This window comes from Hemiscyllium ocellatum, chromosome 24 (genome assembly GCF_020745735.1).
Source record: "Hemiscyllium ocellatum isolate sHemOce1 chromosome 24, sHemOce1.pat.X.cur, whole genome shotgun sequence".
In the NCBI taxonomy this organism is placed as follows: Eukaryota; Metazoa; Chordata; class Chondrichthyes; order Orectolobiformes; family Hemiscylliidae; genus Hemiscyllium; species Hemiscyllium ocellatum.
Genome location: NC_083424.1, coordinates 13,754,982 through 13,778,129, shown reverse-complemented (window position 1 = coordinate 13,778,129; position 23,148 = coordinate 13,754,982). Strand labels below are relative to the sequence as shown.

General features: G+C 42.7%; 1 protein-coding gene across 1 annotated transcript in view; it reads right to left on the bottom strand.

Annotated features, from left to right (window-relative positions):
* The window catches only part of sgsm1a (small G protein signaling modulator 1a), a 138,591-nt gene that overhangs the window by 82,856 nt on the left and 32,587 nt on the right, over nucleotides 1-23,148 (bottom strand). Inside the window, exon 4 of the mRNA XM_060844131.1 lies at nucleotides 21,827-21,902. Within this exon, the coding sequence (XP_060700114.1) occupies nucleotides 21,827-21,902 (76 nt within the window). The remainder of the gene's footprint in view (nucleotides 1-21,826; nucleotides 21,903-23,148) is intronic.

The window sequence follows — 23,148 nt, the reverse complement described above, 5'->3', positions numbered from 1 at the left end:
ACGCTGCGCTTACCCAGACAGTAAAAAGGGAGATTTCCTTTGCGAAACGGAGGATATTTGAGTATGGTGATAAATCAAGTAGGTATTTGTCAAACTTTGCCAGAAAGAAGATTCCTCCCCCCCCCCCCCCCCCCCCCCCACCCCTATCTATCACAGCCATTAGAGAGTTTGCTGGTACTGTCACCTGTAATCCCAAGAAGAATAATGCAGTATTCAGGAGGTACTACTCTGAGTTGCACTGGTCAGAGGGCTGTGAGGACAAATTGGCAAAGTGGAGTCCTTTTTTAAGACTTTAGACCTCCCAGGTGTAAATTCAGAGCAGACGTCTCTTTTGAATGCCCTTCTGACAATCCAAGAGATACAGGAGGTGGTGAGGCAGCTGCAGCGTGGTAAAACACCCGGCCCAGATGAACTTAAGGAATTCATAGACATGCTGGCCAGGCCATTGTTGGATATGTACAATTATTCGTTCAGTCAGAACTGCCTCCTATCCTCTCTGAGAGAAGCAAATATTTCTTTTATTCTCAAGAGAGGGAAAGCCCCAGAGGATTGCAGTTCATATATATCGTTATTAAATGTGGACTTTAAAATTTTGTCAAAAATGCTGGCATTGAGGCTGGAGAAGGTCTTGCCCTTCATTGTAAAAGAGGACCAGACAGGTGTTATTAGTGGTCGCAGGTCCTCTAGTAATATTAGGAGAGTGTATAAATGGTTCAGGTGTGCCAGCAAGGGTTGATTCCGGGCTCCCAGTCTCCCTGGATGCAGAGAAAGCGTTTGACTGGGTGGAGTGGCTGTACATCTTCTTTGTCTTGGAACGGTTTGGCCTTGGAGAGGTCTTTGCCAGGTGAGTGGCAGTGTTTTATAGTGACCCTAAAGCAGCAGTTCTCACTAATGGTATAAGGTCTGACAATTTTAGCACTGGCAGAGGCAGCTGACAAGGGTGCCCCCTCTCACCATTGCTATTTACATTGGTGATTGAGCCGTTGGCAGAGGCCATCCAGAAGAACCCCAATATAACTACCCTGGAGGTAGGATCAGGGATACATAAGATCACCCTTTATGCAGATGACGTTCATCTCTTTCTGACTAACCTGACAATATCTGTGCCCCATTTAATGCAAGTGATTAATTTATTTGGCTCTTTCTTGGAATATAAAATCAATTTTATGAAATTGGAGGCCATGCCTGTCGGGGGTCTTCCTAGAGTCCCCAACCTTGGGGGTGGAATCTGATTTCCTTTCAGATGGTCACGGGGAGGTTTCTTGTATTTAGGCATTTTTATCACCCCGGCCTTTGATCAATTATATAAAGCTAACTTTGTACACTTGCTAGAGAAGATAAGATAGGACCTTCGGCGTTGGGAGGATCTTCTGATATCCTGTGTGGGTAGAATAGTTCTGGTTAAAATGAATGTTCTTCCTCGTTTATTATATCCAATTCCAGTGCTCCCATTGATGCTGGTCAGGCAGGTGCTATGGAGTTGGCTTGGCTCTTTTATCTGGTGTCACTGGCTGCCTCTTATTAAGCCTGCCAAATTGCAGCTTCCGCAGGAGATGGGGTTGTGGATTTTCCAGAGTTTGAAAAAAAACAACTAAGTTGCCTACTATCCTATGTGGCTGATTGGGCTTGCCAGGACCTGTAGTCATCTGGCCGGACATCAAAGCCTCCCAGGCAAAATGTCCCCTTATTTATCTGTTGTTCATGTACAAGATGAGGACTGTTACAGAACATTGCAGAAACCCGATTGCCCTTAACACAGTTAAAGCATGGACAATGATGCAACAAAGTGAGGACAATTTACAAACAAACTTACCCAATTACTCTCTTAGTAGGATTGGTAGGGTTTGGCCAGGATTGATGGATTCCAGCTTTTGGCTCTGGGAGTCCAGAGGAGTTTCCTGTTTCGGAGACTTATTTGCCGGGGAGGTCATGATGTCGTTCGAGCAGCTGAGCCAGAAATATGAGTTATCTAGCTGGAACCTCTTTCGTTACTTCCAGATTATACAGAAAAAGACTACATTAATAGTTAGTCCCTATAAGCCGGATATGGAAAGGAGAATGCTTCGGTCCATGTGCACTTTCTTGGTCAGCACCCTCCATCAATTATTAGGAGGTAGTGTCTCGAAGGACATCGAAGGGCAGGTGGAAGTTAGGCTCAGGAATCGGGGATGAAGATCTCACCAGAGGGGTGGGAGGATATTTTGGAGAACGTAAGGAAGATTTTGATTTGCAGTAGATATGCAATTGAAGATACTCCACAGGGTTTATTCGGCACTGGAATGGCTTGCGAAATTTAAGACAGGAGCATCTGTGCCCCAAATGTAAAATAGATGTTGGTACTCTTACTCATTGCTTGTGGTCATGCCACAAGCTTCGTAGGTATTGGGCGCTATAGCAAGTGTTTTGGGAGGGGTCTTGGGAACTGAGGTCAAGGTAGATCCAGTGTCCCTCCTCTTGGGTTCGCCGAAGCTCCCCACGGAAAGAAATTGTTTAGTATTCTTTCATTTTGTGCGAGGAAGAACATTCTGATGAGCTGGCTGTCAGAAATCCCCCAGTACCCTCAGGGTGGCATAGGCTAGTTATGGACCACATCCCCCTGGACTTCATTACAAGTATGGTGCACCAGAAAATGGAACTTTTTTACAGGACGTGGTGCCCTTTTTGAACCATATACAGAGGAGCCTCAATTATCCAAACGAGATGGGCGAGCACTATTTCGTTCGGATAATTGATTATTCGGTTAATCGATTAAATGCCTTTCCTCTGGGACTTGGGGTTTTCTATTAAGTCTGCTCCCTGTTTAGGAGACTAGCAGCAGCACAGCGCACGTGAGCCCTTGTCTGCCCCCAAACCCCGTCCAACACCGCCCCCCCCCCCCCCACACACCCCTGTCCGCCGCCAACACTGTTCCTGGCTGCCCCACTCCCATCAGCCCCCTCTGTCCCCCCACAACACTGCCTGCTGCCAGACCCCAACACTGTCCACATTTGCCCCCAACCTCCCCCATCCGCTCCCAACACTGCGCCCCCTCCCATCCGCACCCCCCCTCCCCACTTCTGTCCTCACCCTGTCTCTGTCTCTGGGGCAGCTCGACTGGACACCGACACCAACAAGACTGCTGCTGCTACTGCCTTTTGGAGGGAGGGGGGTGTGGGGTTGTCTCCAAATAGCATGCACAAGCACATACGCACGCGCACACACAATTTTTCATTGCAACATTTTGACAGGTTTCACCTCTGCACTGTGCAGGCCAATGTTAGATTATCTGGGGAAAGGGCGTTCAGGGTACATGCCTGTGTAGAGCTCCAGGGAAAGAGTGGGAAGAGAGAGAGGGGGTGGGAAGTCAGTCACTTAGAGACGGTGCCTGTGCTTCCATCAGCCCAGGACTGTTCTCCGCAGCCTTTTAGTCACTGTAAACAAAAGACACAATCAGTGTTGGACACACTTTGATGTAATGTTCCTTCGGATAATCTGATTTTCGGATAATTGGAATTCAGATAATCAAGGTTCCTCTGTAGACGCGGACTTATCAGCTGTATTGGTGAGGGGCTTTGTGTAGTGGCGAGGACTGTGTCTGGTGGCCCAGGGCCCTCTGGGAGGAAGAATTCTGAACAAATACAGGTATGCCAACTGATGCTCCCGGCGATGGGGAGCTTTGGTGGGATTTCGTTGAGTGTCGTAACAACATAATTTAATTTAATTTAATTTGCCTTGGTTCAGCTCGATTTAATTTAGTTTCTTACTGTTTTGATTTAGTTATTTATTGAATTGCAGTTTGTGTAGTTTTTTTTCTCTCCTAAATTGTTTGTGAAGTAGAGTAGTAGTTTACTGTTATTATTTTGCAAGATGGTTCTATTATTTTGTAGTAATTATATATTTTTGTAAAAAATTCAAAACCTTTTGTTCAATGAAAATATTTATTTTTAAAAAACTGCAGCAGTATGATAACCTAATTTCCAGTTCTTTTATAAAGCTTTCATAACTGTATACAACGTTCGATTAATATTAATTATACTTATCTGTTGATGTAAATGTCGAACACCTTTACAGCAATAAGTCCCAATAACAACACTGGGAGTTTTGATATTTTGGAGATAAACACTGGCCTGCTCCACGAAGCAATGAAGGGTTTGACCATGAGCTGGCAGAGCCAAAGCACAAAGTCACCATTCACTTGGGATTTATTTTCAGGCTTACTGCTGCACAAGGTCAAAGATATGGAAGGAGTGGGTCAAGAGAAGAAGCTGTGAGCTCCTCTTAATGTTCAACTGGCAAAGGCAGGCCTTGGTATTGCCCAGGTAAAATGACAGTGACTGTCCACCACAGGGTAAGGTCATGTAGACAGTAAGATCATAAGACAGGAACACAAGTAGGCCATCAGCCTATCTAGTCTGCCTGCCATTCAATGAGACCATGACTGATCTAATAATGCTCAACTTCACTTTCCTTCCTTTTTTCTCAAGAACCCTCAATCCCCATCCTGATTAAAAATGTCTCTCAGGTCTGAATATATTTTACAATCAACAACCCTGCAGTTAAAAATTCCAGAGATTCACTACCCTCTGAAAGAAGGAATTCCTCCTCATCTCCATCCTAACTGAGCAGTTCCTTACTCTTTATTATGCTTTCTAGTCCTAGACTCTCCCACAAGGAGAAACAACCTCTCCACACCAATATTGTCAAGCCCTTAAGAATCGTACATGTTTCAATGAAGTCTCTTCTCATTCTTCTAAATTCCAATTAGTACATTCTACTCAACCTCCCTTCATAAGACCTTCATTCCACACAATACTACGAGGACCCGTGGAGAGGTGATGGGAGTAGGTTAGTTCAGGAGAAAGGGAACTTCAAAGTCTACCCCTGGCAAAATAATGAAAAATAATTAATGGGGGATAGCAGAGAGAAACTTAGTGAAGTTGATTCAATGCATTGCTGTTTGGTATCACAATCTGAACTTGGTGGAAATAGATTTCCTCTTACAGATGCTTAAGCCAGTGTTTGCTTGGTGCACCCTGTTGGAATAAATTTATTTTGAAGTAATCTCAGAGATCTTAAAGTTGCAAACTGTCTTGCATTAATTTTTAGTCAAGGGAAACTGCCTCATGAAGCAGGCATCAGAATAGTGTAGCTGGCTAAGTAATGGTTTCTCCCTCACCCTTGCCCCCACCATTGCTGAGTCCCTCTTTGATCAGGCAAATCAAATGACAGTATGTCAGAATCGACTAGTACTCCAAGGGAGAGATGTCAAAATGCCAGAGATCAAGCTCCCACAGACAATTACCAGATCATCTGTTTTTTGAGATGCAGACAGAGATAAATATTGGTTGAGACAGTATGGATAACTCTGATACATTTCTTTCAAAATAACACCACGGAATTTTTATTTACACCCACCCAAGCAAGCTGGGGCCTCAGCATGCCTTCTCTGCCAGAGTGGCACCCCTCAGGACCATATTGAAGCATCAAACTTGGTTTTGAGCTCACAGTCCTTTTTTTTCCAATTACAGTTAACAACAAACACACTGCAAATACAAAATGGAATAAGCAAAACGAGTAGTTGTGTCACTTTTTATTTTCCAATTCCATCTGTGACTTGGAAATGCTTCACTGCTCCACCTCAGAAGGCAGCAGGTGGTTCCATATTCCAAAGATACCAAATTGAGTTGACTCTTTCAGTGTCCTTCCAAGAGATGATTTGGGAAAGGGGGACAAAAATAAGGGAAAGAGAAAACAAAATGAAAAAATAAACCAGCAAAACCATCACCAGATGTCTAAATGTTTGGAACAGGAAACACTGCATTACAATCTTAGGTGGTGCAGTGGTAATGTCACTGGGCTTGTAATCTTACTAATGCTCTATGGTTTGTGGGTTCAAATCCCACCACAAAAGAAGGTAGAATTTTAAATTAATTAAACTATGAAGTTAGTTCCAACAACAGTGACCATAACAACTCTTGTTATTGTTGTCAAAACCCATGTGGCCTGCTTAATGCACTTTAGGGAATGAAATCTGCTGTCTTTACCCAACCTGACCCATGTGACTCCAGACTTCTGAAATGGTTGAGTAAGCCACTCAGTTCAAGGGCAGTCAGAAGTGGGCAATAAATGTTGCCCTTTCCAACAGCACCCTCATCCATCCTCTGAAAGTATACAGTAGAAGTAAATAGAAACATACCCTTATTCAGTCCAATAGTTTGAGGTTGATTAACCCCAGTCACTGCTGCAGTTAGGATCAGCAGAATATGAATAACCCTTTAGGAGCTGCTTTGAAGTTATTGTCAGTAAATGTGACCATGATCTAACCTAGCAGCTGTCAAGCTTTGCCTTAGAGGAAGAATTTTTACCTCTCAATCAGACAATCAGAATAATTTTTGTACAATCCCTGTCCACACCACTGGCAAGTCAAGACCATAAACATTTGGAAGGATGAGGGCAACAGTTACATGGGAACACAACCAGCAACAAGTTCTTCTTGTGGACAAGAATATAATCAAATATATAGGGAGTGGTCATAGTACAATGACAAATACACAGTTAAAATAGCCCATTGTGAAAGTATTAAGTAAGCTGAATAGATGTTGGAATATATGCTCAGAATGGAGCCATTGCCAGTGGAATTTTGTACCCAAAATAGAAAACCTGCAAGCTAATTTTTAAACTTTAGAATGTCCACATTATTGGCAGTAAACAGACTGTGTGGAAGGGCCTTGCTTTTCAAGGAAAATTTTAATTCAAAAGTTTAATCAAATCTATGTTACCACAGTCATCACAATTGAAGACAAGAGTTGTCACAACAACTCTTGTCAAATAAAAGGTTAGTTGGACGAGGTACCAAGTGCAGCTGTATTGCTCCCTGCGGATTAAACATTTCTTTAAAAATAACGCACAAAGCTGTTTGAGATCCTGGCTCCCTTTAAAACCAGCATTGCTGTTCTTAAGCTGAGCCCAGAAGTGGAGTAAAGTACATGGGCACCTAGAGTCAGTGAACGAAGAGCTCACATCATTAACCACTCCAGAGACTCCTTGTCTCCACAGCCACGTTAATACTCCAACAAATGAGCCTTGAGCTGCCCCAATAAACAGATTTATGAACAGGGCTGAATCAAACTAAAATGCATCCAACATTGTGGTATATATCACATTTAGAGGATGGAGCCTGTTCCGGAAGCATCCATTCCACAACTGGTTAAAGCACCATTCCCTAACTGATTCATTTCTCATTTCCACAAAGGCAAGACATAGTGGACACTGGAAATCAGAGAATCACACAACAATGACAGCACCTAACGCCATTTAGTCTGTCATGTCTGTGGTTGGGTGGTTGTTCCAGAAAGTACCAATGTTCCTTTTAAATCATTCCTCTTGCATTAGTGTTGCATTACCCAAATCTGCCCTCCCTCCAAATTCCTTAATCCTTTTATCCACAAGAGCTGCATCTACCTCTTTTTTGAAAACACTTATGGCTTGGCCTCAATCATATTCTGTGGCAGAGAATTCCACTGGCTCTCCAATGTCTGGGTGAAGACATTTCCCCTCACCCAAGTCCTAAAAGGCTTACTCCTTATCTTAAACTATGAGCTCTGGTGCTGGATTCCCCCTACAAACAGGAATATCCTCCCTGCATCTAATCTATCTGGTCCTATATTATAATTGTATAGGTTTCTATGAAATCCCCCCTCATTCTTCTAAACACCAGTGAATACAATCCTGACTGACTCAATCTCTCCCCATATGTCAGTGCTCCATCACAGGAATCACTTTGCTGCACTTCCTCTCCAGCAAGAACATCCTTCCTCAGACAGGGAGACCAAAACTGCACAGAATATTCCAGGTGTGGCCTCATCAATGCCCTGCATAATTGCAGCAAGTCTTCCTTACTCCTTTACTCAAATCTTCTTGCTATGAAGGCTAACATAGCAGACTTGCTGCACTTGTACGCTTACTTTCAGTGAGGAGGATGGCCGGGTCTTGTTGAACATTCCCTTCTCTCAATTGACAGCTATTTAGATAATAATCTGCTTTCCTATTTTTGCTATCAAAGTGGATAACCTCACACTTATTCACATTATACTGTATTTGCCCACATGCTTAATCTTTCCAACTCACACTACAACATCTCTACATCCTCCTCACAGCTCACCCTTCTACCCAGCTTTGTGTCATCTGCAGATTTTATTCGCACATCTAAATCATTAATATATATAATGAATAGCTGGGGTCCTATTACCAATCCCTGCAGTACCCCACTAGTCACGGCCTTCCAGTCAGAAAAGGACCCATTTATTTCTACTCTTTGTTTCTGTGAACCATTTAGCCCATGCAATCTGCCTCACCTTTCAGTGAGATCATGGCTGATCTGATAATCCTCAACTCCACTTCCTGATAAACCCCTAATTCTCTTCCTGAGAAGAAAGCTATTTATCTCAGTCTTAAATATACTGAATGACCCAGCCTCGAAAACAGCCCTCCGCAGTAAAGAATTCCACAGACTTAGAACACTCTAAGATGAAATTCCTCCTCATCTCTTTCTTCAACAGTTATTTGGGGTTTTATTGAACAAATTCCTTCTAAGTTCATATTTGTTTGAGTTTAAACCCTAATCACTAAATCAAGAAAAATAAACTTTCAATATATAGTCCCTCAATCCTTTCAATTTACCCCTCAGTTTCCCATTAGCCATTCCAATCCAATGAATATAGCCTGAGCCCATTTTCAGGCTCCTGATTATAATTCCGCATCTCTTGTCTGACGTGATTTTGCTGAATCAATATTGCACTGTTCTAGATGCTTTCTTTTCTCCAAAACCAATTCAATATCACCACTCTGTTCGAGTCATCTAAGATCTGCTCTGAACATTTATGTTTTTCAATTAAGATTTTCTAAAAAAAAACTCACCCCGCTTTTAAACAGATGTGTCAGTAGTCCAGGAACAGAGTGTCTAAATCCTGATTTGACCTTTGCCCACTGTTGTTTTTTTTTACCTGAGGTGGCAATGCTTATAATACCTCTCATAATATAACAAGATGTGGGAATGTGGTATTGAAAGATCTAGTTGAAAATGTAGCACAGCTCAGTATCAAGAAATCCCTACAGTGTGTAAACAGGCCCTTTGGCCCAATAAGTCCACACTGACCCTCTGAAGAGTAATGCACCCAGACCCATTCCCCTACCCTATTATTCTACATTTACCCCTGACTAATACTCCTAACCTACACATTCCTGAACACTATGGGCAATTTAGCACGGCCAATTCACCTAATCTGCACATCTTTGGACTATGGTGTGATATTAAAGTTACCTTGCTCTGCTGACCTGCAGGAATTTGGATGCCCCAAGGCTAGGGTGAGATGCCTCTCTTACAGATAGATGGGGGGGGGAGTGATTGGTAGTGATTGGGGATTGTCTTGTGAGCATTAGTAAGTATGATGTAAAGATTCTGTATAAAGGAAGAACTACTTTGTTTGTTCAGACAGCTTCCCTGGACACGCCTTGCAAACATGGCAGAGTGTTCAAGGTTTCTCCAAAGCTTGTATTACACTGCGTTTAATAAATTTTGCATGTTCACAGAAGTTGGCGTGTTGCAGTTGCATCAAGTGTGTAAGAATCTCAGGAAAAAAAGAACTCAGCATTTGGTGGCAGTGGTGGGATTCCAACATACATGGAGCTTCTAGGTGGACTGAATAAGTGATTGTTTGAGTGCCGGTTGCGTGAGATGGATGGGCCCACAAGGTAAGATTTACCTTGATTTCTGTCCTTTACCTACCACTCAATTGACCCCCTTGTTCCCAAGACTCTGTGGTGACGGATTCTCTGAGGCAACTTATGCACTTGCACGCCAACAAGTTCACTTTCAGAATCATAGGTTATTAGGAATTCAGAGGTTAACGTTCCCTGGTAAAAGGAGGTTAAAGCCCCCTGGAAAAGGAGGTTAATGTCCGCTGGGAAAAGGGAAGTTAAAGTCCTCTGGGAAAAGGGAGATTAAAGTTTCCTGGGAAAAGGAGGTTGGAGTCTTCTTGTGGTGAGGTTTGAGGCTCCTGAGCATAGAGTGTAAGATAAAAGAACACTGCTGTGTCAGTCTCTGTCACCCTGTCTTAGACCAGTAGTTAAGAGGGGAAATCCTCAAAGGTCAGGACCCTGAAGTGGATGTGGAGACTACGGACACAAGATTGAGGCTTTGGAACATAGAGTGTAAGATAAAAAATAGATAGAGGATATTTACTTTGCCTGTCTGTATCGCCCTGCCTTAGACCAACTGTTAAGAAGGGAAATCCCCCACATGAAGGTCAGGACCACGAAGTGGGTGTGGACACTGGGCTAGTATATAGAGATGTTAGGAAGTTGAGACTTTAAAAGTAGGACAAGCATTCCCACTACAGTCTTTTATTTGCATAAGTCTAGTCAGAACTCTTCATGAGTTTTGTAATCGTAGCTTAAACAATAAACTATTGATATCTGACAGTAGATAGGAAATTCATATGGAAATAGGTGATGATTATGACATAATGGGTCAATCAAGATCCAGATTTGTTACTGAAATATTAAGTGATACCTTTTTGCTGGTTTAAGTTTTAGTTGTGTATGCTCAAAATTTGAAGATGCTTATAACACCAGTCAAATTTGCAAGGGTGGAAATTGTTGAAAAATGTAAGGGAAAGCCGTGCTAAAGACTCCCACCATTTTTAAAACCCAACATGAATGATGCCCTAATACAACAGCATTGTCTTTATTCAGGGAATAAGGAGTGAATCGGCAGAATATTTGTAATTACAGGGAACTGGTTTTAATTCACAGGGAGTGTGGGGGTGATACCCAAAATCCTTTTAAGTTACTGTTTTGTCTTATTTGAATCAGGATCTCAATTCAATATGGTTTTTGTGTTATGTAATAGGGCAGTTTTTGTTTTTATATTAATATTATACAATATTATGTCCTTTGATTGAGGTCCTTGAGCCCCTGACTTGTTTGAAATTCTACAATGCCTGTTTCAAAAAACACTTGCGTCACTGGTCATGCTTTAGCCAGATGGGAGTATTGTATTAAAATATCTTTGCTGTATTTTAATACAGGATGATCACAAAAAAGAGTGCATTTTAATTTGATGTTTTGTTAGTATTTTAGAGAATATTAGAACTTGAGGCTGAGCTGTTTAACTTCTGTTAATTATTTTTAAGACATCATTGGCCCCCTTCATATTGCAAATTCAAAGAATATTGATCTCTACCAAAGTTATACAGTTACTAGTCTGTAACCACTGTAATTCTGGTAGTTTTATCTGGGAAGTTTCATTTGGAGAACATATTTTAATATATTCCGTATGTGCTTCCATGGACATTTGAGATTTAAATCTGAACTGAAATTGCCTCTTCAATGACTAAAGCACAGGAAACATTTTGAAATACTTTTCCTGACAGCCTTCATATTAGCCAAGTATTAATTTGTTAAAGGAAAATAATTTTTGAATAACCTGAATGGGGTTCACCAAGTGTTTGATTCTCGGACCACTGATTGTTGTTTATAATTGACTGAATTGTTTATGCAGTACAATTCAGAAGTTTATGGATTGTATAAAACTTGATAATGTCATAAACAGTGAACAAAGTAACAGACTTCAAGACGACCGAGAATGTTGAAATAGGCAGACACAATTTAGTGTAGTTAAATGTGTGACTGCATTCATGCTGATACCCACCTTGGCAAGGAAGGAATGAGAGAAGAAATGCAAAGATACTTTCAGCAGCTAACATCATCCTTAGAGTTTCTCCATTCACAGGTAAAGCATGCCTTCGGACCACCGCCCACCCCTCCACAATGTGATCCAAAGGATTCAGTCAGCTCCCCAGTCATCAGCACAAAAAATGAAGAAGCTAACAACAGTGAAGAGGAGGTCCATATGCTTTTTGTCATTGGCCTTCCTAAGAACATTAAACTACGTTAGCTTTGCCTTCTCTTTCAATCATTTAAGGGATATGAAGGTTGACTGATCAAGTTAACATCAAAACAACCAGTTGGCTTTGTTATGTTTGACAGCAGAGCGGAAGCAGAAGCAGTACAAAATGCTGTGTTCACCTAGCTTACTGCTGCAGCTGCTGCACTTCATGCTCAGACGGCTGGTATCCTCCTTGTAAAGCACCTCCACAAGGATGGAAGTCTCGTCAGTTTTGTTAAATGTTTAACTGCCCTTGTCCAAGAATTCAGATTTCTCCATGGTGTGATGTGCAAGGACAAACTGGATTTTGTTTTCAGGTTAGACTTATAACTGGGAGAAAGTGAGGACTGCAGATGCTGGAGATCAGAGATGAAAATGTGTTGCTGGAAAAGCGCAGCAGATCAGGCAGCATCCAAGAAACAGGAGAATCGACATTTCGGGCATTAGCCCAAAGAAAGGGCTGAAGAAGGGCTCATGCCCAAAACGTTGATTCTCCTGCTCCTTGGATGCTGCCTGACCTGCTGCGCTTTTCCAGCAACACATTTTCAGCTTTGGACTTATAACTGGCTTGTTTACACTCAGCTTGGAGGAGGTGGAGTGGTCACTAAGGACTGTGGATTTAAGAACTTTACTGGTGAACTTTTTTTCCACATGGGAGGATCCTGCAGATTCTATCCACTGCATGGACTAGTAATTCTTGTTACAATAATTGCATGTCGTGTGTCAATAACTTGCTTAGTTACTGGCAGTAAGATTCTTATGAAGAAGGTGGAGTGCCATCTAGGTGGCTATCATGGAATGATAAAAGGAGGGAATGCGATATTGAAGAGTTAACCTGCAGGAAATTGGATGTCCCGTGGCTAAGGTGGGATGCCTCTGACAGATATATTGTAAGAAATTTACATTATCATCTCCTATTATGCAGAGCCATTTACACGACCATAGCCTTGCCATTCACAGCAATTTACATTGTCATCTCCTACTATTTACATTTTCATTCCCTATTCAGAAATCAGTAAGAACACTACAGTTGGAATTTGACTACTCCCCTATAGTTACAAAAAACAAAAAATTTGCAACAGATTTGACCATTAACGGAGGATTTACATTATATAGTTTCTGGAGATAGTCAGATCACTGCATTGTGTTTTGAGTGGCATGTGACTGGGGATTGTCTTGTGAGCATTACTTACTTTTGTATAAAGGAGAGCTTCCCTGGACATGCTTTGCAAGCATGGCGAAGAGTGTTCAGGGTTCCTCCAAAGCTTACTGTGATTAATAAATTTGGCTTGTTCACAAAAGTTGGCGTGTTGCAGTTGTATCAGGTGTGTAAGAATCTCAAGAAAAAAACTAAACAGGAGCACCTGGAGAAAACCCACACAGACACAGGGAGAATGTGCAAACTCCACACAGACACCAGGAAACATGAACATCAACTAGCCACAAAACAACATGACCCTCTCTTGCTAGTATCCTTACATGCAAAAGAGGAAGGACATCACTTCAACTGGGACAACACAACCATTCTAGGACAAGCCAAACAGAGACATGCACAAGAATTCCTAGAAGCATGGCATTCCAACCGGAACTCTATCAACAAACACATCGAGTTAGACCTCATCTACCACTCCCTGAGAAAAAGAACAGGAAATGACATCACCACAGGAAATGGCGTCACCAACCCAAAGAAACCCAAACATATAAATAGAAAGCAGGAATTATTAACAATGTTTCACCCGGAGGCCGACTGAAGATGTTACCTAGTAGAGTGACTAAACTTCTGGAAATGAACCTCCCAGCTCAGCAAGCAAACCTACATCCAGAACCTCAACCTGAACTACATATCCTCCCAAAACTCCCTCCACACAGACAGTCACCCGATGCTGGAATTGAACCCAGGCCCCTGGTGCTGTGAGGCAGCAGTGTTAACCACTGAGCCACCCTCAATGTTATATACAATCATTACCTTCACAGACATATTACCTTCACAGACATATTTGTGAATGGGTTAATATTGGGCTCTTTGGTTACAAATAGCAGTGTGCTTTCAGGAGCATGCCACGCTTAAGTTAAGCCATGGTTAAGAGGGAGTCTGATAGCATGTGATCTGAAAGTATAAAGCTATGATACAATGATGATATTGTGAGCATGTCTCTTAAAAGTATACTGACTATGAGACAATATCACAACGCACCAAGAGAAATGAGTCTATGTCGGAGGGTAGTCTGTCTGTATCTGAGAGGAGTGAGTCTGTACCTGAGGTCAGTCTGAGTGTGTCTAGATCCAAGGGCAGCATGTCTGTACACGAGGGCAGTATGTCTGTAACTGAGGGTAAGTCAGTCTGAGCGTGAGCGTACTTGAAGGTAGGACAGGTCATGGGGACAGTGCTGAGCTGGAAAGTTGGAACTGAGGTAAGGTGAGGGGAGGGGAAATTAGGAAACTGGTGAAGTCCACATTGATGCCCTGGGGTTGAAGTGTTCTGAGGCAGAAGATGAGGCATTCTTCCTCCAGGCATCAGGTGGTGGGGGAGCAGCGGTGGAGGAGGCCCAGGACCTGCATGTCCTTGACAGAGTGGGAGGGAGAGTTGAAATGTTGGGCCAGGGGACAGTCAGGTTGATTGGTGCGGGTGGACCGGAGATGTTCCCTGAAGTGTTCTGTGAGGAGGCGTCCAGGCTCCCAATGTAGAGGAGGCCGTATCAGGAGCAACGGATACAATAAATGACATTGGTGGATGTGCAGGTGAAACTTTGATGGATGTGGAAGGCTCCTTTGAGGCCTTGGATGGTGATGAGAGAGGAGGTGTCGGCGCAGGTTTTGCAATTCCTGCAGTGGCAGGGAAGGGTGCCAGGAGGGGATGGTGGTTTGTTGGGGGGGGGTGTGGACCTGACCAGGTAGTCATGGAGGGAATGGTCTTTGTGAAAAGTGGAAAGGGGTGGGGATGGAAATATATGTCTGGTGGTGGGGTCCGTTTGGAGGTGGCGGAAATATCGGCGGATGATGTGGTTAATGCAAAGGTTGGTAGGGTGGAAGATTAGGGCCAGGGGGTTCTGTCCTTGTTACGGTTGGAGGGGTGGGGTTTGAGGGTGAAGGTGCGGGTATACCTGAGGATAGTCAGTCTGTACCCAATGGGCACGTGCCTGTATGTGAGGGCAGTGAGTCTGTATCTGAAGACAGTGAGCCTGGAGCCGAGGATAGTGTATGTCAGTACACTGAGGTCAGGACGTCTGCATTTCTAGATTCATGGGTTCCACTACAAATCGAATATGTTAGCACTGTTTTCTAATCCTATACCCTTTTTATTCATTTGTCCCACTTCACATTCATTTCTAATCTGTTTAAATCATGTTTCAGTCTGCAATGTTCTTCGTTATTACACCATGTCTCCAATTTTGAAGTTGTACTAAATACTGATATTCATTCTCCTAGCCTGCGTTCAAAGCCCTGTGTCTAGAGAACAAACAGGTCCCTGAAATCTGCCACACAGCTAGGTTCTACTAAGCTGAGAATTATTCATTTATTCCTTGCTTTCTGTCTTTCAGCTTCCTGTCCTCAAGCATTAATCTTTGCCACATCTCCCACACAGCTACATCAAACACCTCTTTCAAAGTCCAAATGTGTTAGATCCTCTGCATTTTCTTTGGAATGCACTGCATCAGCCAAGGAAAGAAGTTAGTGCAATTTCTCAAGTGAGACCTGTCTTTCAGAATAACTGCTTCTCATTAAACTAAAGTTCCTCAATCAATCATTGATGGCCTCCCTCATTTGAGCTTTTGCTCAACTAGATATTCATTTATTGCACATTATAGCTATATTGGCCAATGCCAAAAATTTATTCACTTCATTCCATCACTCCTTATGAAATGAAATGTGCACATTTATTTTTAAGAAGAAAATAAATGTCAATGATAGACACCTGGAACTCAATAATGATGATGCTGATTTTAACTCTGAGACCAAAGGTTTTTGAGTGTTAAACTCCAGAAAAACAGGTGATGAAGGATAGAACTCAACCTAATATTTGCACAGTTTCATAGGCATTTATTTACAGAGATTCAAATAACAAACATATACCTCTTAACCCACCAAAATTTTACTTTCTTTCTATTTATAGGTGATTTATCAGATATGCTCCTGGCTTTTTAAAAATACTCTCATAGAATGTGAATCTCACTGGCAAGGCCAGTATTCACTGCCTACTCCTACTTGCTCTTGAACTGAGTGACTTTTCAGTTATTTAAGAGTCAAACACATCACTGTGGGTGCAGAGATGGACAGGCATGAACCAAAGAGGTTATACAACATTCAGTGTTTGTTGGTAAGCATTACTAAGCTTGATACTCTATATTCATTAATCAGGATTCAAACCCATTTCCACCCCTCTGCCCCCACCCCAACATAGTACCTGCCATAGGAAAGATGTTGTTAAACTTGAGGGGATACAGAAAAGATGTTGCTGGCATTGAAGGGTTTGAGTGAAAGTGAGAGATTGTACAGGCTTGAGCCGTTTTCCCTTGAGCATCAGAAGCTGAAGGGTGACTTTATAGAAGTATAAAAAACCATGATGGGCATGGATAGGGTGAACCGCCAAGGCCTTTTCCCCAGGGTAGGGGAGTGCAAAACTAGAGGGCAGGGATCTAAGGAGTAACTTTTTCACGCAGACAGTGATGTGTGTATGGAATAAGCTGCCAAAAGAAGTGGTGGAGGCTGGTACAATTACAACATTTGGAAGGCATCTGGATGAGTATATGAACAGAAAGCTTTTGTAGGGATATGGGCCAAATGCTGGCTAATGGGACTAGATTAATGTTGAATATCTGGTCAGCATGAACGAGTTGGACCGAAATGTGTGTTTCTGTGCTGTACATCTCTATGGCTTTATAACACTGAGTGAGTTAGATTTAGGTCCCATTTCTCTGACAGTCTCCTATCATAGCCCCTTATTGATTATTTGCCATAACTTTCATGAGACAACATCTCATTGCATTGGCTGGGGACACCAGTCTTTTCTTGACAGGAAACATGCTCAAATCAAATATTGACCCCTCAGCCCTGACATCCACTAAAAACCATCTCTAAACATGGAGTACGTGAGGAGAATTCAATCTGGTGGAACTGCAATTGACTGGTATTTTGTTCTGGCTGAAAGATTTAGCCAATTTGTTAACACAGATTTTAAATCCAATTAAAAATGTCTCAGGGCTTTGATGGATTTTAAGCTGGTTTGCCTCCATTTCTCCCTCACATAAAATCTCCCTATTCACTCTCTAAACTAGCTGTCTGCCTTGCCCAATTCCACTGATGGAGTATGTTAATAGATAGAGAGCAGAGCATAGTTGGGATCAGTCGATAGTTTGTATTACATAGAACAGTGCTGCACAGTACAGGCCCTTCGGCCCTTGATATTGTGCCGGCCTTTTATCCTAAGATCAGACTAATCCTCATACCCTTCATTGTACTAACTTCCATGTGCCTATCCAAGAGTTGTTTAAATGTTCCCATTCCATGTTTCCACCATTCTCTGAGTAAAAAACATATCTCCGGCATCTTCCCTAATCGTTCCTCCAATTACCTTAAAATTATGCACCCTTGTGATAGACATTTCCACCACGGGAAAAAAAGGTCTCTGTCTACCCACTCTATCTATGCCTCTCAACATCTTGTACAACTCTATCAAGCCATCTCTCACCTTTCTTCACTCTGATGAGTAAAGCCCCAGCTCCCTCAGCCTTTCTTCATAAGACATGCCCTCCAGTCCAGGCAGCGTCCAGGTAAATTCCCTCTGCACCCCCCCCTGAAACTTCCACATCTTTCCTATAATGAGGCGACCAGAACTGACCACAATATTCCAAGTGTGGTCTAACTAGGGCAGTACAGAGCTGCAGCATAAACTCACGGCTGTTAAACTCAATCCTCCTGCTAATGAAAGCCAACACACCATATGCCTTCTTAACAACCCTATCAACCTGGGTGGCAACTTTAAGGTATCAATGGACATGGACCCCAAGATCCCGCTGTTCCTCCAGACTGCCAAGAATCCTGCCTTTAACCCTGTATTCTGCATTCAAATTCGACTTTCCAAAATGAATGACTTCACACTTGTCCAGGGTGAACTCCATCTGCCACTTATCAGCCCAGCTCTGCATCCTGTCAATGTCCCCTTGCAACCTACAACTGCCCTCCACACTATCTACAACTCCACCAACCTTTGTGTCTTCGGCAAACTTATTAACCCACCCTTCCACTTCCTCATCCAAGCATCTATAAAACTTATAAAAAGCAGAGGTCCCAGAACACTTCCCTGTGGAACACCACTGGTCACCGAGCTCTAGGCCGAATAATTTCCATCTACCATGACCCTTTGTCTTCTATGGGCAAGCCAATTCTGTATCCAGACAGACAGGTTTCCCTGTATCTCATGCCTCCTTACTTTCTGAATGAGCCTACCATGGTGAACCTTATCAAACGCCTTGCTAATATTATGTACACCACATCCACTGTTCTGCCCTCTATCACATATTTTGTCACATCCTCAAAGAATTCAATAACGTTTGTGAGACATGACCTGCCGCTCACAAAGCCATGCTGACTCTCTCTAATCAAACTACAGTTTTCCAAGTAATCATAAATCATGTCTCTCAGAATCCTCTCCAATTCTTTGCCCACCACTGATATAAAATTGACTTCTGTAATTCCCAGGATTATCCCTATTCCCTTCCTTGAATAAGAGAATAACATTTGTCACCCTCCAATCATCTGGTACTACTTCAGTAGACAGTGAGAATGCAAAGATCATCACCAAATGCGCAGCAATCTCTTCCCTCGCTTCCTGTAGTATCCTAGGTTATATCCCATCTGGCCCAGGGTCTATCCTTATATTTTTCAAATTTTTCAGCATCCTTCCTAACATCAACCTGTTATAGCATATCAGTCTGTTTCATGCTGTCCTCAGAAATGTCAAGGTCCCTCACAGTACTGAATACTAAAGCAACGTATTCATTAAGGATCTCCCGTACTTCCTCCAACTCCAGGCACACATTCCCTTCACTATTTCTGATCAACCCTCCCCTCACTCTGGCCATCCTCTTGTTCCTCACATAAGTGTAGAATGCCTTAGGGTTTTCCTTAATCCTACTTGCTAAAAGTTTATCAAGCCCCCTTCAAGCTCTTTTCTTCAGTTTCTTCCTGGCTACCTTGTTACCCTCTAAAGACTTGTCAGATCCTTGCCTCCCCATCCTTAAGTAAGCTTCCTTCTTCCTCTTGATTATATGTTCCACATTCCTTGTCACCCAAGGTTCTTTCAAACAACCATCCCTCCCTTGCCTCAGTGGAACAAACCTGTCCAACACTATCAGCGAGTGCTTCCTAAACAATCTCCATGTTTCTGTTGTGCATTTCCCTGAGAACATCTGTTCCCAATTTAGGCACCCAGTTCTTGTCTAATGGCATTGTAATTCCCCTTCCCCCAATTAAATACTTTCCCATACTGCCTGCTTCTATCCCTCTCCATGAGTACAGTAGAGGTCATGGAGTTGTGATCACTATCACTGAAATGCCCTTCCACTAAGAGATCTGATACCTGGCATGGTTCATTGCCAAGCACCAAATCCAGTATGGTCTCCCCTCTCGTTGGTCGGTCTACATATTGTGTCAGGAACCCTTCCTGGACACACCTAACAAAAACTGTTCCATCCAAACCATTTGAACTATGTAGGTTCCAATCAATATTGGGGAAGTAAAAGTCACCAAGCCAACAACCCTGTTACTAATGCACATTTCCAAAATCTGCCTCCCAATCTGTTTCCCCGTGTCTCTGTTGCTATTGTGAGGCCTGTAGAAAACTTACAATAAAGTGCCTGCTCCTTTCCTGTTTCTGACTTCCTCCCATACTGACTCTGTAGACAAACCTTTCTCGACAATCTCCCTTTCTGCAGCTGTGATATTATTTCTGATTAGCAATGCCATTCCTCTACCTCTTTTACCTTGCCCTCTATTCCTTTTGAAACATCTAAACCCTGGAATATCCAACAACCATTCCTGCCCCAATGATATGCAAGTCTCTAATCACCACAACATCATAGTTCTGAGTACTGATCCATGCTTTGGGTTCATCACCCTTATTCCTGATACTTCTTACATTAAAATAGACACACTTCAACCCAGTACACTGACTGCAATGTTGCCCTATCAATGCCTTTCCTTCCTCACAGACTCCCTGCACACTGTATCTGGCTGTTCACTACTACTCCATCATTTGATCTGTTCTCACCCCACTGCCCATCTGGTTTAAATTCTCCCGAACAGCTCTAGCAAACATCCCACCAGGGATATTTGTGCCCCACCAGTTCAGGTGCAACCTGTCCTTGTACAGGTCCCACCTTCCCTAGAAGCTATCCCAATTATGCACATATCTGAAACCCTCCCTCCTACACCAGCCCTGCAGCTACATGTTCATCTGCACCCACTCTCTATTCCTAGCCTTACTAGCACATGGCACCTGTAGCAATCCTGAGATTACTACTCTATACGTGCTGTCTTCTAGCTTCCAACCTAACTCCCTATATTCTCTTTTCAGGTCATCCTCCTTTTCCCTACTTGTGACATTGGTACTGATGTGTACCACAACTTCTGACTGCTCTCCCTCCCCCTTAAGAATCCTGTAGACATTATAATCCTGTATGAATTCTATGACTACAAAAGTCAGAGGGTTGAAATTCTGTGGAAATCACCTCCTGTATCGCCAAACCCTGTCCACCATCTTACAAGGCACACGTCAGGAATGGGATGGAATATTCCCCACTTGCCTGGATGGAGTGCAGTTCCAGCAACACTCAAGAAGCTTGACACCATCCAAGACAGAGCAGCCGCTTGATGGCAGGCATTTTCAGGAAAAGGGAGCATGTTCAAAGTGAACTCATTATAGAAACAGTGAACTACAATACTAAACAATAGCCAAAGCAACTGATTTGCTACTGACACACATCAGTGAAACGAACAAGAACAGATTCATCATTTTGAGTGCTGAATGTCTTTTGAAACTTGCACATTTGTAACCTGTTTAACAAACATTCAGTCATATTGCCATTCACTGCAGCTTCACACTGTTAACTCGTCAGCCAAGCAGATCTCTGAACCTGCAGTTCCTCTTATGCTGAGGAGGATTACTTTTGCAACACATAAATCAGGAGGTTAACACAAACCTCTCTCCCAAGTCAAACTCAAGCCCAGATTGACGCGCAGCAAATTCTGTTTCACAATGACAGGAAGAGTCAATAGTGACGGATGAAATCTTTGTCCATGCAGGACAAAACAAGTCCCTTCAACCATCAACAACATTCACTCCCTTCATCAGGGAAGCGTGTGCTATTTACAAGATATACTGCAGCAACTTACCGAGGTTCCTTTGACAACACCTTACAAAGTCAGGATATCTAACATTGAGAAAGACATGGGCAGCAGATATATGGGAATATCACCTCCTTCAAGCTCATCTCCAAACCACACACCATCCTTACCTGGAAATATATCATCATTCCTTCAGTGTCACTGGGTCAAAATCCTCCTTCCCTAATAACTCTGACAGTGTGCCTACATTCCATGGACTCCAGTACTTCAAAAGGCAACTCACCTCTACCTTTTCAAGGGGCAATTATGGATGGGCAATAAATGTTGATATTACCAGAGATACCAGGCCCCACTAACGCCAGAAGGTTCCCTTCCCCCACCCCCTGCACAAACATTAGAACAAGTGAGATCATGGCTGGTTTGTGGCCTTGCTCCATATATCTGCTGTTGGTCCAAATCCCTTAATACCTTTGCATACTAAGGTAGTTAATAACTGATCTAGCATTCACTGCTGACAAAGTACATCCATTAAGACACACCATTCATGCCGAGACTTACCACAGAAGGAGATGATGTGGCTACTATCCTCATGAACAAACTTTCTGGTCACTGCTTCCTCCATGATCTGCTTCACCTGCAAACACAAACATTGAAGAAACCTCTGAATATCAGGAAATCTTGAATGATAAGAATATCATTCAGAGTGATGGAAAGGTGAGGTCAGAAGGAACAGAAGAGTTGACTGCACAGGCCATTTTGCCTGAAAAGTATTTACATATGAATTTGGTAAAGATTTTTCACAGATTTGGTGAAGCTACATCAAATTTCAATAACGACTCCAAATTCTACAACGTGTCAACCAAAGAAAAATTATATGATTTCAACCTATACTGTAATAGGAATACAGAAGGCTTGTCTCCTGAATAAGGTACAATGTTTTTTCAATAGAAACCTGCACCCACTATCAACCCATCACAACACCAATACATAAGACAGCTCTTTTCTGTTCACATTATATTGACCTTGTTGATAGTGGAGGTAATGATGAGATATGAACTCTGATGGTGATTCACCAAAGGGAAAGCCTCTTAACTGAGAGATGCCAACTGCATCTATAGCATCTTCACTGTAGCTTTAATTACAATCATCTTAATTAAGCTTGGAACTCTGATCATAAAAGGTGGCTCAGTTCCACAATAGGCATTGGGGAAGGGAATCCAGGGTTATGAGGAAAAGGCAGGAAAGTGGAGTTGAGAATTATCAGATCAGCACTGATCTCACAGGATGATGGAACAGACTGAATGGCCTATTTCTGTTCTTACTGGAACTTTTACATTATGGAGTGCTAGAAAGAGCAGGCAGTGAGAATGTCAAATTATCTTAAGGGTTGCAGAGACAGTGATCGAGGTGAGGATTGAGATGCCATGAAGATGGAGGCAGACTGGTGCGAGGAACAGTGTCACTAGGTCTGCCTGCCAGTTTCCCCAGCTCAATCCCATTCCTTGGGAAAGGTTGGCCAGGCAAACAGGTTGATTAACTGGTACTTAAGTTCACATCCTGGAGGCCGACTGGGATTGTCCAGTCAGTCTCCATATTCCCAGCAACGGCAGAGGGTATGGGTGGTGTGGTAGTGGCCAAGCTATTTAAGAGGCCACTTTTAACATTTAACCTTTGAGGAACATGGAGAGAGGAACATATTTCCCCAATGGATCTAACTTACGTACTATGACATCTTGTCGGCAGGCATCAGATTGGTCCTCTAGCTTCCAGAGCATACCCTGTACTGACAGCAAACCTGCTTCTAAATGAGAATTGTCTGTGCTGGGGAAAATCCTAGGCAGTGACTGTTCTCCACATCATGATTGGCTTGAGTAAGGTTC